General features: G+C 36.3%; 1 protein-coding gene across 8 annotated transcripts in view; it reads right to left on the bottom strand.

The window, feature by feature from the left end:
* Positions 1-1,032: 1,032 nt before the first annotated feature.
* The window catches only part of FHL5 (four and a half LIM domains 5), a 53,966-nt gene continuing 37,067 nt past the window's right edge, over positions 1,033-17,931 (bottom strand). For 4 of the 8 annotated variants that reach the window (XM_016954727.4, XM_054685525.2, XM_024356982.3 and 1 more), the window contains 6 exons: positions 16,388-16,519; positions 13,788-13,958; positions 12,649-12,823; positions 11,503-11,672; positions 6,819-7,005; positions 1,769-1,993 (listed from right to left, as the gene is read on the bottom strand). In XM_016954727.4, the coding sequence (XP_016810216.1) occupies positions 1,830-1,993; positions 6,819-7,005; positions 11,503-11,672; positions 12,649-12,823; positions 13,788-13,946 (855 nt within the window). In that variant the 5' untranslated portion in view covers positions 13,947-13,958; positions 16,388-16,519 and the 3' untranslated portion in view covers positions 1,769-1,829. 8 annotated transcript variants of the gene reach the window in all.

Raw genomic sequence — 17,931 nt, 5'->3', positions numbered from 1 at the left:
TTCTACCTGTGAAATTTCATATAACGCAGAAAAAATATTGATAGTTTTGCCTGTATTTTTCGATGTGAATATGAAAAAATACCTTGGCATTGTTAATCCAAAAATACATTTGTAGTTTTCAAATAGTCTATCTAGCAGAACATTTATTAGTATCTCTAAATTATTAACATCCCTGAACATTCTTGCATTTTAAACTATTTCAAAAATTATTTCCATAACAATTTTAATTGAATCTCCTGTGATGCTATTTTGGTAATTGTAATCAGCAGTATCTTACAATTAGATTTTAATCAAAACCTTTAATGCTATAATGTGTAATCTGAGAGAAGACAGTTATATATCTATGTGGGCTTCTTCTCCTGACCTCCCTCTACTCCCTCCAAGAGATGCTATAACCAATGTGAAAACAGATCATGGAGAGCAGAGGTTGCTTTCCATTTGTCCCAAGTAATGTGGAAAATATCCAGGGGTAGCAAGATAGGGTCATGATCAGTTAAAGTCTGGTATAAAGATAAACCTGGTGATGGACTTCTCACTAAGGGTCTTTACTTCCTGTGTGATCAATAAACACTGACTGACTTATAGGACAGTTGCTTAGGGTTAGGAGTGCACCTCCTGGTTATGCAGGAGATTGAAACTGGGGGCACAACTGGCTTGGGGTAAGGTGGGTGGCACAGGTGTGGGGGAAGAGTGGGGAGGGCTTGCCTACAGCCCACATTACTCTATTGTGCTGCTTTGCAGGTTCTGAATTATCAGCAGTGAATTATTCTTTTTCAGCTTTTATTATTACTAGATTTCTTTAAAGCCCACTTTTATGTCTGCCCATTAATCATTTATGTAATTTTAGAAGGCAATAATGCATGAGGCACAGAGCTAATTATGCATTCTATTATGTCTTTAGATATCTGGATGAAAGTCATGTTCCAAGACTCAATCCCTTCCCTAAAACTCATTTCCACAAGTGAAGATTTAATGATCTATTTATTTTAAAGGTTTGCCTTTAGGGACAAAGATTATCCTGGTTAGCTCCACTTGAAAGAATAGACTTTTATTTCATGGAATCTGTAAGCGTTTAGAAAAATCACTGTGGACTTTGAAAATACATTTAATACAAAACGTGTTGAAACCCATGCTTTGGCTATCCCTAGGTAGAAATGATCCTCTTTATACCTATGCAGATTATGAGAGCCATAATGTCCTCAGTTCTCATATTCCATTGAGTAAACACAGAACTAGCAAGCTGTGGAAGCAGTGTGTATGAGGGAAAATTGTAGCTTTGTTTTTTAATTCTACAGTCAGTATGTGTGGAAAAAAAGGATGATTTTTAAATGATAACAATTCTTAAATGTGATAATTGCTAATGAATTTACTCTGATCAGTTTTGTTCTTTTACCATTCATAGCTAATTTATCACATTACATATAACCAGGAATGCAAACACTAGCCTCATGTATACCTCTCAGTTTGATCTCTTAGTTTTTCTTTTACTCTTCAGGTATGAAAAACCTCATTCTTCAGTAATTACATCCACAGCTCCTAGGTATATGTCATATATTTGATTATGAAGAGATATTTTCCTATGTTTCTAACAGCAGAGTGCAGTATTTTGCAAGGAGAGTTGTCTTTGTGATTTAGCATATATTCATTTCTGTTCTACTGTGCTTTTTGTGCGCTTAGAATATAGTTCGATCAAAATGTGTGCAAAAACTTTTCCACTCTAAACTACATTAATATTTTCTAAAACTTAAGTCAAAAATAAGACCGCAACTGAGTTCTGGCTTTAGTGACAACGAAGGCAAAGTGGATTTTAGGTGGGAAAGGACTGTCTCCTAGATGTCAGTGTCCATTCCGGAGCCACATTTTTGGCAGAAGATTTCCTTGTTCTGGGTCAGGAAGCCTTTACCCACCAAGGAGACAGAGCACTTCCCGCAGTTAAAGCATTCGCTATGCCACTGGCTGTCTTGAAAGCAGATAAACTTGGCACCTGTGAGACCTGTAAAGGAATTGGAGAAAAAGATTAATCTATCCTTTCAAGGAATAGATTGAGCATTCTAGCAGATGCTCCTCTAGGAACTGGAGATAGAGCTATGAGCAAAACAACGCAGAGGCAAATAACCCAAAAAAGAATGCTGCTTCCTGGCCCTGTGTCCATCTGGAAGTATCCGCTGTAGGAAAGTTACACCTATGCCACCCAACCAGATTCACAGCCAAATTCTGCCATAATCAACCCGAAGAAGGCAGAATGCTGATATGCAAGTCAGGTATTTTTGGAAACAGATAAGGTTGTCTAAGCCAGATAAGACAATACAGTGTAGCATAGTGGAAAGAAGGTATAGGTTGTGAAGTCAGAGATATCTAAGTATGAATACATTTCCCCTTTTTCTCTATATGACTTTAAGTTTTCTCAGCTGCAAAATGAAGATAAAATGAAATAAATGTATGCTTCCTAGTTTGATGTCCAATGTTGTAATGACTTTTAGTTTTCTTCTTTCCCCTCATTTTTCTGAGCTTAGTTGTACTTAGAATACATCCTGGGGTTATACGGTTTGGGACACTATTTCTAGAGCCCAAATAGAGGATTTTGTCTAATCGTTCAGCTCTCCTAATGTGATGGCCTTATTACCTTGCTCAGAGCCAACTTCAGCTTTTGTTGAATCTGGCCAATGAAGCCACGTTATCCCGTGATTGGTTTCTAAGAGCTTTGTCAGCCTCCTCCACTTTAACTTGGGCCTCACTTGAACCATACTGTTTCTTTAAAAAGTAGTCGAATTTGAATCTTCGGTGAGGGTCTGATCTCTGTCTCCTTAATGTGATTCCAGGGTATAGTTCAAGAAATTGATTTTGAGAAGTTACATAAAAGGAGAAAATGTTAGGGTTTGGGAAGAGGTTGAGATGCCCTAGGCTTGGGTCTTTATTTATTTCGTGTTTTCTCCCAGTAATCTTAGTGCTATTATTTGCTTATCATCCATGGAGTGAGGCTAAAAGAGTTATGTAATTCATATGTGATTTCCAAATACTCCATTTGGAATGGTGAAGTGAAAGGGTGAATAGCATTCTATTTCAGATACATTCTTCTTAAATAGGATAATGATCTTTTGTTTCCATCCTAACAAACTTATTTGATGTCTTCATATATAATTTAGTAGTCATAGAGAAATTTGCATCAAATTTCTCTACTTTCCTTGGTTAAATTTATAGCTTGCTTATCTATGATGCTATCAACATTACTTCCTAATAAATGTAAATTAATTATGTACTACTTAATTCCCTTAATGTTATTCAAAACATTAATAAGCTGACTGCAAGAGTAATGTTCTGTATATACATAAATTATGCTGTTCATAAAACTAATTATTACATGTCTAGCATTTTGAAGCTCATGAGTTTTTCTTAATTTTATTAGTAAGCCTTGTACAAGTGGCAAATATAAAAGCAATTCTTCCAGAATTTTACAAATAAGAAAAAGTAGAAGCATCTGGCAACTTTAAGAAAGGGCTGAACCAACATGTGAGATGTATGTAAACTGTTCCAAAAGGGATATGTTTACTCCCTTAGGTCATGAGGGTTATTTGCAGTAAGAAAGCCATTCATGAAGCAGGTCTCCGACACCTGTTTTATCTGGTTTCATAGGTTTCTGACAAGTCAGTAGAATAAGAGCTGGCATTTGTTGAGTGCTTGAATGTGTGCCAATCACTATTCTAAGTCCTTTATGTGTGTTACCTTATACAGCCCTCACCTTACCTTCATGGGGTTAGATATTAGCATCAGCCCCACTTTGCAGACAAAAACTGAGAAATGAGAAGTTTAACCGCTTGCCCCAGGTCACCCAGCTAGTAAGCAGCAGATCTAAGATTTAAGCACAGGCCAGGGCCATCTGTCTTTAGAGTCTCTGCTTTTAACCTCATGAAACTAAGTTTGAGTTTATCTTTGGTAAAGAATATGATCAGGAACATCAGCATCACTCTCTGAATAAGCCACAACATTTGAAATTCCTTTTCCTTGAAATAAACAGAGATGGAAGAAAGCCAACCTGCTCAACTGCTTGTTTTATAAATAAGGCAAATGAAGGCCCCCCACCCCTGAGGTGAGTTAGTCACCCATGGTGACACAGCAGTGGGGGCAGGGAGGACCAAGTCTTTTGCTCCTCAGTCCAGAGCACTTTTCACTGCATCAAGCAGCTTCATTTATCCCTGATAGTTTACGAGGTTAATCCTATCTCAAAGGAGGAGAAAATATGGTAGCTCTATCTGGAGTTTGTTCAAATGAAGCAGTTCAATGTGATGGGTTTTAAAAATTACACTTGGTGATTTATAGGTAGATTTCTCAGAGCTTTTTAAAAAAATAATTGATTAATCTTAATTGACAAACAAAAATTGTACATATATTATATAACATGTTTTTGTATATGTATACATTGTGGAATGGCTAAATCAAGGCAATTAACATATCTATTACCTTATCATATACTTTTTTGTGTGTGTGGTGAGAACATTTAAAAATCTATTCTCTTAGCAATTTTCAAGTATATAATACGTAGTTGTTAACTATAGTCACTATGTTGTACAATAGATCTTGAAATTATTTCCCCTGTTTAACTGAAATTGTGTATCCTTTGACCAAGAATACCTAGCTTTTAAAGTGACATAATAATCAGATGAATGCCAATTTTCCGAAGACATGTGACAATATCAGAATTCCCAATGGTACATCAGTTCAAATAGCTCAATTTTAAAGAAGCAGTACTTCAGGGCCTATAGATATTTAACAATGAGATGAAGAAATATTAAAGTGAGTTGCAAGTTTTTGCAGGCATTTCAGCCTCTGGTGTCTCAATCACAAAGTTAAAAAAAGATTAAAATAGTTATTAGACATTTCCTGTGGACTGATGAGTCTAAATTAAATATATAATATTGCATTTAGATTACTTTTGGGTCAGATTATTTGCTTTTGATCATCCTCATGTTTTTGTGCAGAACAACGTTGTTTTTCCATCTCAACTTTAAAAAGCTGGGCCCAGTGATTGATCTGGAACAATCTATGAAAAAAATCACTTAGGCACACGAATCTGTGATATACCAGAATTGAAACTCAAGTTCAGGGCTTGTGTAGGCTTTTTGAAGATCAGTATTAGCCATCTGGATCTCCAGAGAATTTTGAAACTTATTTTGAGTTGTTAATTTCCTTATTTTGTCATTGAAGTCCCCCTTTTTTTTTCTGTCCCAATTCAAGAAAAGTGTTGTTATAAAATAAATGGACTGTGATTGCAGATTTTACTTGGGAGATTCTGGAGCTCCAGGTATTGTTGGATATCTGAAAGTCCCATTTTCTAACTAAAATCAGTGGAGATCTCTTGGCTATAGGAATTGTCAAATTTGTAGAAGGCAGGAGAGCAGGGTAATTAAAAGCATGGACCCTGGAGCCCAGTGGTGTGGGATTGCTAAGGCAAGTTCTTGCAAGGGCCAGGGAGGTGATCTAGCTGAGTGATGCAGACAGGGTGCAAGGGACAGAGAGGGCATGCCCCATGCAACTGGACAGCCACTAGTTCCATATGATGGTGACCCTGCTGGGGAATGTGGAAGCAGTCTGCTCACCCAATGGCAGGCTCTTCCTCTACTTTTAGCTGCAGAGATGGATTTTACATTAGTTATTTCCAAACATGTTGAGGCCAAACATCAACAGCCTGCTGGCCAGATGTAGCCCGTGAGCCAGTGTGAGATCCTGACACAGATGGTGCTCCATATAGACAAATAAGACCATGCTGTTTTTTTCTGGTGACACCCTCCCTCCCCTTGCAAGTCAGTGAAAGCCTGCCAAGGTGGGGTTTGCTGTGAAACTTTTTCTTTTGGTTGGAAAGTGCATGAAGACTCAACTTTAATTTTGCTACATATTTGAAGATGAAGAAGGAGGAAAGGGATAAAATGATCTTTAATTCTATGGTATATGAACAACTGAAAATTGAAATATGATCTAAGAATACTAGGAATAGAAAGTAGATATACAGTTCTGACACATTATTAAGTGACTGTAAATTGCCAGAAAGAATAGCTGCTGAGTTTCTCAAGTGTCATGCTAGTTTCAGTTCCTTTATTATAGGATTAGCATTTTAAAAGTGTCTCTGAGGAAAAGATGTATTTCTTTTTACCTTGAAAACTTCTTTAACATGCATCGATTTATCATTACGTTATTTTCAAATCATGTCACTTTTTTTTCAGTAAAATGCTATCTTGTTTTCTTTCATCTACTCATAAACACACTTCATAATTGCAAGTGAATAGAGAAAAGAGAGTAATACATTTGTTAGAAGCATCTTAAAATGAAGTTTAATTAATTACTGACCTATGCTACCTTAATTATTACAGCTTCAGATGTTCTATACAATAGTGGAATTTAATTAAAACCTTCCTAACTAAAGGATGCTTGGTCCTATTTTAGAATTAAGCAGGATTTTGATTTATCAGTACTCTTCTCCTCCCACTCAAACCTTAATGAGGCTGCAAGCAGATCTCCTTGTGAAGGCCTGCGCTAACCTCTCAGCTCATCCTGTTCTCCTCCTTCCTTGAATGTTAGAGTCAGTACCATTAGGTTTAGTATGTAGTTACCTTCACAGAGTATAGGCACCCAAATTATACTCTTGTACTTTCCTTGAGGAATCCATGTAATATTTATACTCATATATATGCACCCACTTGTGTTTATCTCCAAAGGAAATATAAAGGAAAGCTTCCCATTTTTTAATTGCATTTCCTAAATTAACTAGATAGTATTTCATAAAGTCATAACTGTCTCATGGCATGATCATATTGAACTGAAGAACTCACCACTAATGGGTTTGGAACAGGCTACACACTTGTTGGCATAAAGATGGTTGTAGCAGTCCACACAGAATGGATAGTCGTCTCTGGACATGAACTGTTCTTCACAGAGATCTTTCCTACAGCCACTACACAGAAAACACTCTTTATGCCATAACTGGTCACAAAATGTTATCCCACCTGAAGTTATCACCTGCCAAAGACCACAGAAAAGGCAATGACCATGGGAGTCATTACAATTCAGATCATTTCATGATTCTTTTGAGATCCTAGTATCTCTGGGGAGAAAAGGAAGCAAAAAGAAAAAAAAAAGATCATTTCATGTCTTCTATGCCACAACTGGTGCTTTTGGCTACTCTATTTTCACCTTATGTTAGGATGTTCTTTTCCTCAAAAACTCATTAAAAAATTAATAATATGAGAAGCCAAAGGCTATAGGAATTAATTAGAAGTAGAAAGAAATGAAAATTATTGTATGTTTTTCTCCTACAATGAAATAGAACAGAGGCAGGGCCATATTGGACTCAGGAAGATGGGGGAGAAAAACCACACAGGTTCTTTTTTCACTTCCTCATACTTCTCTGAATTTTCTTAATTTTGGTTTTTAAAGATCTGCCGTTAGAGCTATTTTCTATACTATGTTCTTATAACTACCTGTCTAACTTTAGGGATGCTTAAAAGAATTCTTCTTTTTCCTGAATGCTTTACACCAGGTCCAAGAATATTCAACAGCAGTAATTCTGAATGGAATTGGTAAGCACCATTATTTGCTAATAACAACTACCATTTCTTAAGTGTTTTTTCAGTCCTTACCACCGTGCTAAGGATGATCTCTTCTGAATATTCTCAACACCTCTACATACTACAGACTATCATCTTTCCCTCTTTTCAGATGAGCAACTAGTGAGGGTTACAGTCATTAAGTTACTTGCCATGGCCATAGTGAGCTAGGATTCAAACCTGCATGGTCTGATTCCACAGCCTGTGTGCATCACCATTAATGCCATACTGAGTCAAGGTTACCTTACACAGATAAGCAGTTGAAAATCATTGTTGAATGAATGAATAAATACCAAAGGAAAAAATAGTTGGAAAGCAATTCCAATATTGTATCTAGCAGTGGGGTGCTGTGGGAATTAGAACTCAATGGAATAAGCCCTGGTTGTACATTGAGCCTTAAGGTGTGATGTGCAGTGTTTTGCCTGAGATGTAATTAGTTCTGCATAAGATAATATTTTCTTTCTAAACCAATTTAATCCATGAATTCTACTTTTTAAAAGGCTGAGAAATCTTTATTTAGAATCAGATGGATAAATATTGGGCAATTTTTCTCATGTAACTATTTTTAAGCCATATCACCTTTTGAATTCACAGCTAATGAGCTCTTAGAATTGCTGTAGATACTGGAATGTGTTTTTGTAAGTGTTTTATAATGACTGAAGCAATGGGGTATCTGAGGTGGTTCCTATAACCTTTGTATCAAATTAACTAGGTAGTAAAAACTTAGAGCCTATTTTAAGCCACCTCGTTGTTTACAAACTCAAAAATGTTATTTGTCTGTTACATAGACTTGTGAAAAAATTATTCTAAAGGTATTTTTAATCTTATAACAAATATCTTATAAATTAAAGATATTTGATATGAAAGATATTTTCCTAGAGGAAAAAAAGCATACTATTCTGAATAAGTAAATGGGAAGCATAATGTTGTGATGGAAGTAAAGCAATTTAAAATACCTCCTACTGACTTCCAATGCCTTACAGCAGACACAGCAGAATTCATGATTCCTTTGATTTGTTTGGTCTGATGATTAGCAGGCAATGCTTAAAAGATCTGAAACTTGAAAAAATGTATTCACAGCAAAATAAAACTTGATATATACACCAAAGACTGTTTAATTAGAGAGAAGAAATTCTGGAACATTAAAAATAGTTTGCTTGTGATTATATTCCTTTTGAAGAGGTAGGAAGGTAAGATAAAGTCTAATATCTAAGCTTGGTTTTCGCCACTGATTGATCTTAGGATTTAGAACAAGTTTGTTCTGTGAAAAAGTGGGGGCAATAATGATTTTGCACTCATTATGTGACAGATGAAAAATCGAAGAAGACGTTTAACTCCTTTTGAACCTTGAGGAGTTTGAATTTGAAGCACTTGTAGTTTAAAATCATTTGCTTTCTGGCAGAAAATAAATCTTAGTTTAACAAAATAAAATCTATGGATTTTAAAGCTTAAAAGTTCTGAGGGCCTGGTTGTCAAGTAGTTTTTCCTTTTTTTAAGAAAATATTTGGTCTTTGGTTTGGGTTGAAAAAAATTGTTTAGATTGGATCATCTTGATCAAAAACAAATCTAGCTTTTTAGAAAAGGACTTGTGGTTTTAAAAACTAAACAAAAAATAATCTGGCATGTCATAATCTGTCTACTACCCAATATAAATATTTTGTAAATTTTTGATGACTTCAAATCATATCCTAAATATAGTTACAGGCTCCAATAACCTGGGAAACATCAGCACTTGGCCCAGACAGTGCTCAGCATGGATGTACTAAAGAAGTTTCACTCTTGAATTGTTATAGCATTGAAAGAGTCTTCATTATTGTGTCTGATAAATGATTTTAGGATAATTCTCACAAATATCATTACTGTTTTAGTCTGTCTTTAAGAAATGCAGTCTAAAATTGGCCAACTCAGTTGTCTCTCAAAACAATGAGATAAACCTATTCATTTTATTTCCAGCAAGATTTTATTTTCTTTAGTTTTTAAGTTTTGTATATTTTTTAGAGATAGGATCTCATTGCACCCAGGCTGGAGTACAGTGGCTCAATCATAGCTCACTGCAGCCTTGAATTTCTGGGCCCAAGTGATCCTCCTGCCTCAGCCACCCAAGTAGCTGGGACTACAGGCACGTGTCACCATACTTGGCTAATTTTTAAACTTTTTTTTTTTTTTTTAATACAGACAGGGTGTCACTATGTTGCCCAGGCTGGTCTTGAACTCCTGGCCTCAGGCAATCTTCCCACCTTGACTTTCCAAAGTGTTGGGATTACAGACGTGAGCCACCATGCCCAGCTCCAGCATGTTTTTAAATGCTGTCATTGACTCTGGTAATTCTTTGGAGCTTCATATGTCATATGGCTTGATTGCTGCTTGTAAAGTCATCTTCTAAGCCAGTGTTTTGGTAGAGTAATGAAGGTCTCAGTCATAAGATTATTTTATGTCATGTGATCAATTGTAATTCTCAGCCATCAACATAGTGTAATTTAATAATTATAACTTAGCATAGTGTATTGCTGCCTCTTTAAATGCAGTAGTGGTATTGGTTATGTATGTTAAACAGTTAACTGCGTGTGTGTGTGTGTGTGTGTATGTGCATGTGTGTTCACATATGTGTGTGTAGAAAGTGGTAGTGTGACTTCCAGCTGTCCAGATATACAAATGGGCTTGAGTTCTGCCAAAGTAACCCACAGATAAAAAATACTTTGAAACCACTATACTAATCCAATGTATTTTCATGATTCAGCTTTCTCATGACAATTTATGGTGTCATTTTAAACTTATGATGCCTCACAGGTCAAGGACTTCTTTGAGAACCTCCATATATATTTTATGGAATGCAGACAGGCTTCATCAAGGTGTTAGAGCTACTTTTTCACATAAAAGCTTAGAGGATAAAAAAGGAATTAGATGAAGTTTACTTCAAAAATATTACTTTTTTTTCTCTTAGAAAATGTTTTTTTGAGTGGGAAGCCAAGTCAGAAGGCCCTACATGATCCTGGAACTGGAGTGAAGGAACTTGCTGCTCTTAGTCTTCTTTCTGTCTTTTGTCTACTGAACTTCCCCCATGATCTTGGCACTCTCTTGAGCCGATTGCTCTACTCGTAGGAAATACAAAAGCTTCAAGTCAAGAAGACATTTGCATTGCTGAGAAAGAATGTGAGAAGTTAAACATCCTGTTTAACTTGGTTCCCTTAGTCACTTTGTGAGGCAAATCCATATTTCTCTGAAACAGTTAATACTGAATGGATCAAAAATTATTTTTTAAGAAACATCTGTATTCAAAGAGAGACCTGTGCTTTCTCTCAGAATACGTGAGATCTTGTATAAAAGCAGTGAATGGGCCGAGTGTGGTGGCTCATGCCTGTAATCCCAGCACTTTGGAAGGCCAAGGCAGATGGATCACCTGAGGTCAGTAGTTCGAGACTAGCCTAGCCAACATGGTGAAACCCTATCTCTACTAAAAATACAAAAATTAGCTGGACGCAGTGGCACACACCTGTAACCCCAGCTACTTGGAAGGCTGAGACATGAGAATCTCTTGAACCTGGAAGGCAGAGGTTGCAGTGAGCCAAGATTGTACCACGGCACTCCAGCCTGGGTGACAGAGCGAGATTCCATCTCAAAAAAATAAAAAAACAAAAAACAAAAAACAGTGAAATGAACTGGAATACCAAATCACTTGAGCTGTTTGGAATATTAAATTCTTGTTGTGGCTGGAATTTTATGGTTAATAAAAACAAAAAGATGGTCATGCTCATCGTGACAACTAGTGGTTTGGACATGTTGAAAGTCCAAACTACCATGGGTGTGTTGATTACAGATATAACATAATAGTATCAGTTCATTCTAAATATATGATACAGCTAAAAAGAAATAGTCTGAGTTTCCACAAGCTTCACCCTCTTTAGAAAATTACCTTCTTACAAAAGTTGCAGTAGTGAGCAAACTCCTTCTCAAAACACGGCACACAATAATTGCCACTGTCTTTGGAGATCAAAGGCTTTGTCCCTATAGGTTGTCGGCAATTCTCACACACAAAACAGGTTTCATGCCAGTAGTTTCCCTTAAATTCCATTTTGCGGGAACCTGTACTCCAAAAGTAAGGACATGTTAGTATAAGTCAAGCATAATTTTATTTTTTAAGCAAATACAGATCAAATTACTTAAAAACGTTTTAAGTTAAGATGATAAATGAATTGTCCTTTTAGAAAAATAGTATTTTTTCAGGTTCCAAAAAACCCATTCATCTGGGAAAAAAAAATGGTTAATAAAGTTTAGCCATGATGATGGAGAATCACTCTTAGATTGAAAACTTTTTCAAGCCCTGCATAACCTATAACCTGGAGATGTAAAAGTACTTTTAATGGAGACTCCTAATGGTTTCACATGGTTTGGATAAATTGAGCCATAATAATCATTACAAGGGTATTAAAAATGCCCAGAGCACAACTACTGAGACTATACTGTGCAGTTATGGCCTTCTAAAAATTCTCTGAATCCATAATAAGAAAATGAGAGAGCAAGAGTGGCAGACAATGAATTATGTTCTTATGCTGCTGACCATAGAGATTGAGAAGATCAAAATAGAAAGAATCAGTCCTTGCCAAAAGTGGAATGATATACATGAACCCTGTCTTCCCTAAGAGAGAATAACAATAACCGATCCTCAAAACAGTTTGTGTCAAGCTACAAAATGGCAGTTGGCCCCAATCGCCTATGATGAATCACTCTTTCTGATGCCATTGATTGTGCCTAGGGCACTGTGTTTAATGTAGTGTTATTGGTATACATTTTGTCTTTATTTTATGGGTAAGATTCTGGTTTGAAATGTTTCTATGAATTAGACTATATGAAAATACACAGAACACTGTAATTTACCTGTTCAAGGATAATGAATGAATAATCTTTTTATTTCTAAAGTACACGGAAGAAGATTGAGAGAGTAAGAAAGATATCTTTCTCAAAACCAGGGTTTTGGGAGCTGCTGCACTCCTCATGTGCTGGGACTTAATGAAAAGCATCACAGCTTCAGTTAGAGACAGGAGTCCCCTTGAGACCCTACCAGGCATGATGGTCCTCTTGCAGTGGAAGCACTTGGAGGAGCACTCGTTAGAATAGCACTCCGTGCACAGCAGGCGCTCATCCTTGGCAGCAAAAGGCTTTTCCACCAAAGAGTGATTGCATTTGGTGCACTTGAAGCATCCTTCATGCCAGTGCCGGTCTTTGTAACAAAGATCCTTTGAGACGGTAAATAAAAGTTAATTAAATGTGGTTGTGACAATACAGGCCATTTTATAAAACAAAACTGAACACTCCTGGGACTCTCATGTCAGTAGGTTGTGCTAGTAGCGTGAGGGAAAGTTGTTACTGAAACTGTTATCCATAGAGAGGAGACTCTCTGGGGTAATTAAGAGCTAGAGCCTAGGGCTTTCTTGGTGGGTCACTTAAGGCAGCTGGGAAAAAACAAATAAATTCTCTGCTATGTCTTCAAAATTTGCCTATATTCTTTTTATAAACTATAATAGAGGTTTTTCATGGAATGATTTTTAAAAATTTTAGGGTACAATGTTCTATTACTCTTTGAGATGTAACTAAACAGACAAAAAATAACATCACCTAAGTAAAACAAAGGCAGAAAGGAAGGAAGGAAGAGAGAGAGAGAGAGAGAAAGAGAGAGGAAAATAATCGGAGGATGGAAGGAAGGAAAGAAGAAAGAAAGAAAGAGAAAAAATAAGCATGTCGGAGGAAGGGGTGGTAGGTGTGAGAGGTATCAATAGGGTTTAGTAAGAAATGAAGCTGATTTTACATCAGAAAACAGATTTTGAATCCTTTCAACTTCAATTCTTTATGCATTTATTTATACCCTTGTCATTCCAGAAATAACAAACACACCCAGAAGGTTACTGAGGGCTTGGAAACAGCAGGAAAATTCTAGCTGTGTAACTTTGGACAAATAGCTTAACCCCTTTAATCTTTAGCATTCTCAGCTACCTTAGAAGATCATGTGAGGATTAAGCATATGTTGTATTTCATAGTGCTAAGTGTAGTGGCTGGGGCTTGACTGCTGGTAACTTTTAAGATCCTTATATATCCAGTAGCAGAGAAATAGTGTTGAAAGTCAACACTAAATGAAAAGAGGCACTCCAACCCACTTGTTTGCTGTTCATATGCAGTAATTCTGTAAATTGAGGTGAGACTTACCTTAGAATCAGATTCAATTGGTTTTTTGCATTCCTCGCAATAGTGAGAAAATACACGATCATAACATGTAACACAGTACGGACTGTCATCCTTTAGTACATATTTCTTCCCAAGAAGTGATGCTGTGCAGTATTGACAGTAAAAGTGAGCAGTTGTCATTTTGGTTTGATCCTATGAATGACAAAGTGATTCATGTATATAAAAGCAGAATTTTGTTTATAGGATAAATGATGAAACCTTAATATAATGTGAGTGAAGCATTTGAATGAACTTATATTTTCTTAAGCAAAAATCCACCAATTTAGGAAAGTATGCTTATAGTCATGGTGACATTTGGAGTGATTTAGGAAAGATTACTCTCCCATCTTGGCAGTTCCCTGTGTGTTTTGCTAAAAAAATTGCATAAAACCTGCAGCTAGATTATGAAAAACATCTTGTGTTTATCATAAGCTAATGTGGAATTCAATGAGAATATGGTATCTGTTGAAACAGGATGGTTTTACCTCAAGGATATAAACTGTTGCTAGGGCTTTTAATAACTGTCATCACTGACTTTCTTGCTGGAAAATTCTAGAGGCAGATTTTGATGGAAATAACAGTCTTTTTTACTCAAATATAAATTAATAATCAGTACATTGTCATTTTCTAGTTCATTCTTTTACTCCTCAAGTCTTTATTGAATACCTAATAAGGGCTCTGCACATTTACCCTGAGGTCTTCGTGTACCACATCCCCTCCTCGGCTGTGGCTTCCACCATCCCAAATGTGCTGATGACTCCAAAATCTCTGTTTTCTGCTAGCTTTAGATATCTTCATTTAAATGTCCTTTACCAAGCTGGCCAAATAAAACTCCTCAGCAGGTAGGATTCTCAGACCAAGTGCTAGGTCTTTGTGACTATTGTGAACAATTGCCCAGATGCAGAAGTGCAGATAAAATCATCAGTGGTAGAAAACAACAATGGGTTCCTTCAGGCTTTAGGGCCAAAGTAACATGTATAGAGCATAAATAATAGCAGCAGCTATTCCATTATAGTTATGGATAAAATAGCTAGAATTCATCTGCAAGGCAAAATGCATTCTGTAAGATGAATAAAAAAGCTGATATGAAACATAAAGCCAGTGATAGATAAGGACTCTGATTGTTTCGTAAATTTGGAAAGCCATTAAGAAACAATGCATAGCCTGTAGTCCCAGCTACTCTGGAGGCTGAGGCAGGAGAATGGCGTGAACCCGGGAGGCGGAGCTTGCAGCGAGCCGAGATTGTGCCACTGCACTCCAGCCTGGGCGACAGAGCCAGACTCCGTCTCAAAAAAAAAAAAAAAAAAAAAAAAAGAAAGAAAGAACGCATATAGATTTCCAAAGGTTTTAATTAGGCATTGAACATGAATTCTTTGTTGTTACAAAAAAAAATTAGCACTGTTTTTCCTTGGAAAATGAGATTTGTCATCTCAGGATTTACTGGAATATATTAGGAGCTTTGAATATTTTCTAATTCTCCCCCCACAGAATTTTTTTTTAATTTTAGCAAAATCAGAGGAGCAATTAACGATAATACAACAGTTTTTGATACTAGTTTGTATTGACTACATTTGAACTGTTATTCTCATGCGTTTTGCCTTATTCTAGTGATGAAATTCCCAGCAGAGAGCCTTGCTGAATGCACATGATTATTAATTCTGTACATAGCAGTTTTGCTATATTGTTCTTCACTAACAAGTAGAGAAAAGGCAGAGGATTTGGAATATGTGGGTCTTTTCCCAGGAAAGATGAAATGCAGACTAGAAAGTTCGCAATGGAACATGGCCAAAATTATCTAAAAGGAACATTGAATTCTCCATTTGATTAATTCCACAGAAATGTTCCTTCCTAGTGAATACAAACACACTCAGAGGGTTACCGAAGGCTTGGAAACAGCAGGAAAATAGATCTAATTCCCTTGAAAGGTTTAAAAATAAAAGTTTTATTCACATTTACAGCGATCAAGTGTTTGTCACTTTATAGAAATATGTACCTTTAACTCTTCACTTAATATGGAAAACGTCATTTTCATTAATATTTATTTTAGTTTTAGATGTGTATAATAGCATCATGAAACATGGCCCCTCAGGGGTTAGGAACTGCAGTCTACTGCCATTTTGTGAGGCTTTTAGTGTATTATAAAATGAATATATAAAACATATAAAACCACAAAAGGGATTACCAAATTGATAATATTTCAATTGTTTATTTTAAATGACACTTTAAACATGACAACATCAAAATACCTGTAACTTATTTAGTGATCAGATCAGAAGTCTAAATATAAGACAAGATGGTCCTTCTCCCATCCCAGTCCTAACTACATAACAGGACTGGATCCACAGAAAATGCCTTACAATATAGACCATATTTCTTAATTTTTTGTTTTGTTTTGTTTTTTGAGACAGAGTCTTGCTCTGTTGCCCAGGCTGGAGTGTTGTGGTGTGATCTCGGCTCACTGCAACCTCTACTTCCTGGGTTCAAGCCATTCTCCTGCCTCAGCCTCCTGAGTAGCTGGGACTACAGGCGCATGCCACCGTGCCTGGCTAATTTTTGTATTTTTAGTAGATATGGGATTTTACCGTGTTGGCCAGGATGGTCTCAATCTCCTGACCTCATGATCCGCCCGCCTCAGCCTCCCGAAGTGCTGGGATTACAGGCGTGAGCCACCGCGCCTGGCCTCTTGAAAGAAGAAATTCACTTCTTATTCAATTCTGTTTTGTAAAAGCAACATCAGGGAGTTGGGTAGGGTGAGAACAGAATCAGTCTAATATCTCAAAACCTTGTGATTTTATACTTGTAGGACTATACAGTGGGAGGAAGCATTTGGTTCAGGTCAACATTTCTTGAATATTTACTCAGTGATTTGAACTCCCTGCCCACTCAAGGAGTCTGGATTATCTTATAGCTCGTATCTTAGTAATAGTTAATGTAATTTGAGGTAAGAGAGCAAACTGAATGTTTATTCTCTTCTTCTTGGTTAGAAAAAATACACTAAGAAATTCATTCCTCATTTTCATGAAGTCTATCATTTAACTATTGATCTTTGAATACATCCAAATAGTGTTTCTTAAAAATAGAGGTATTATAACTATATAAATGATACACACTCTATTAGAACCATATAGAATTCTTAGAGAACTATTATAATAGAAAGGAGAGTGAGGAGAGACCTTCCTAGGAAGATCTTAAGGAAGTTAAGCTGTTGGAAATCTGTTAGGAAGGAAGGAAGGTTGGAAAAAGGAAGGAAGAAAAGAAGGAAGGAAAGAAAGAAACAAGGAAGGAAAGATCAAACTGTTTATTGAGGAAGGGAAAAGAGAAGTGAGAGAATGGCATAGGAGCTCATTTGAAGTTGGGAAATGTTGAGTCGTGAGAATAAATTTTCACCTGGGTACATTAAGGATGAAGAAGGATCTTGAAAGTTTTAAGCTTTTTAACTTTAAAGCTTTTTCTGTTCTCACCCTACCCAACTCCCTGATGTTGCTTTTACAAAACAGAATTGAGTAACAAGCTTTTGATTTGAACTTTGAATGCAAGTAGTTCTAACTGGGATGGAGCAGGCAGAAGGTAAGAGTTTGAATTTTTCCAATCTGACCACTTTTTACTATCTTACAATTTTCTAAACATTATTCTTTACTTTTTCCTCTTCTTTGTCACTAATATTAATAGTTTAAAATTCTCAGGGAATAACTCTGTCCAGAAGAGCAAGCCAAATAGCTTGTTTTAATCATTCCCTAACAGGTAGAACTGTAGGAAAGAGGATGAGGACTATGTGATTTTTGTCTTGGGAATCCCCACCTGAGGGCTAATTTTCAAAGATATTGGAAAATTTTTGCTTTCAAAGATTAAAAATTCTTGAGCAAAGCTGTTCTTAATTATGAGCTGTAAGAACTATTAATATAAACATGTACCCCAATTGTTTAGCATTCAACTTTTCTAGGTGTGAACTCAGCAGTGCTAGTCATTCACTTGCAATGTATCACTTAGACATTCTTGTCAAACTTCTTTCAAAGTTATTCAGCAACTAACACAACATTTAAGCCCAGAATTTTTATCTTTGCATATTGGGATTTTAGAAGGTTTATTTAGAGGTGCACTGATATATCAAAGAACATAATGAAGACAA

Source organism: Pan troglodytes, chromosome 5 (assembly GCF_028858775.2).
Source record: "Pan troglodytes isolate AG18354 chromosome 5, NHGRI_mPanTro3-v2.0_pri, whole genome shotgun sequence".
Classification (NCBI taxonomy): domain Eukaryota; kingdom Metazoa; phylum Chordata; class Mammalia; order Primates; family Hominidae; genus Pan; species Pan troglodytes.
Note: the sequence above shows the minus strand (reverse complement) of the source record. Positions and strands in the feature narration are given on the sequence as shown.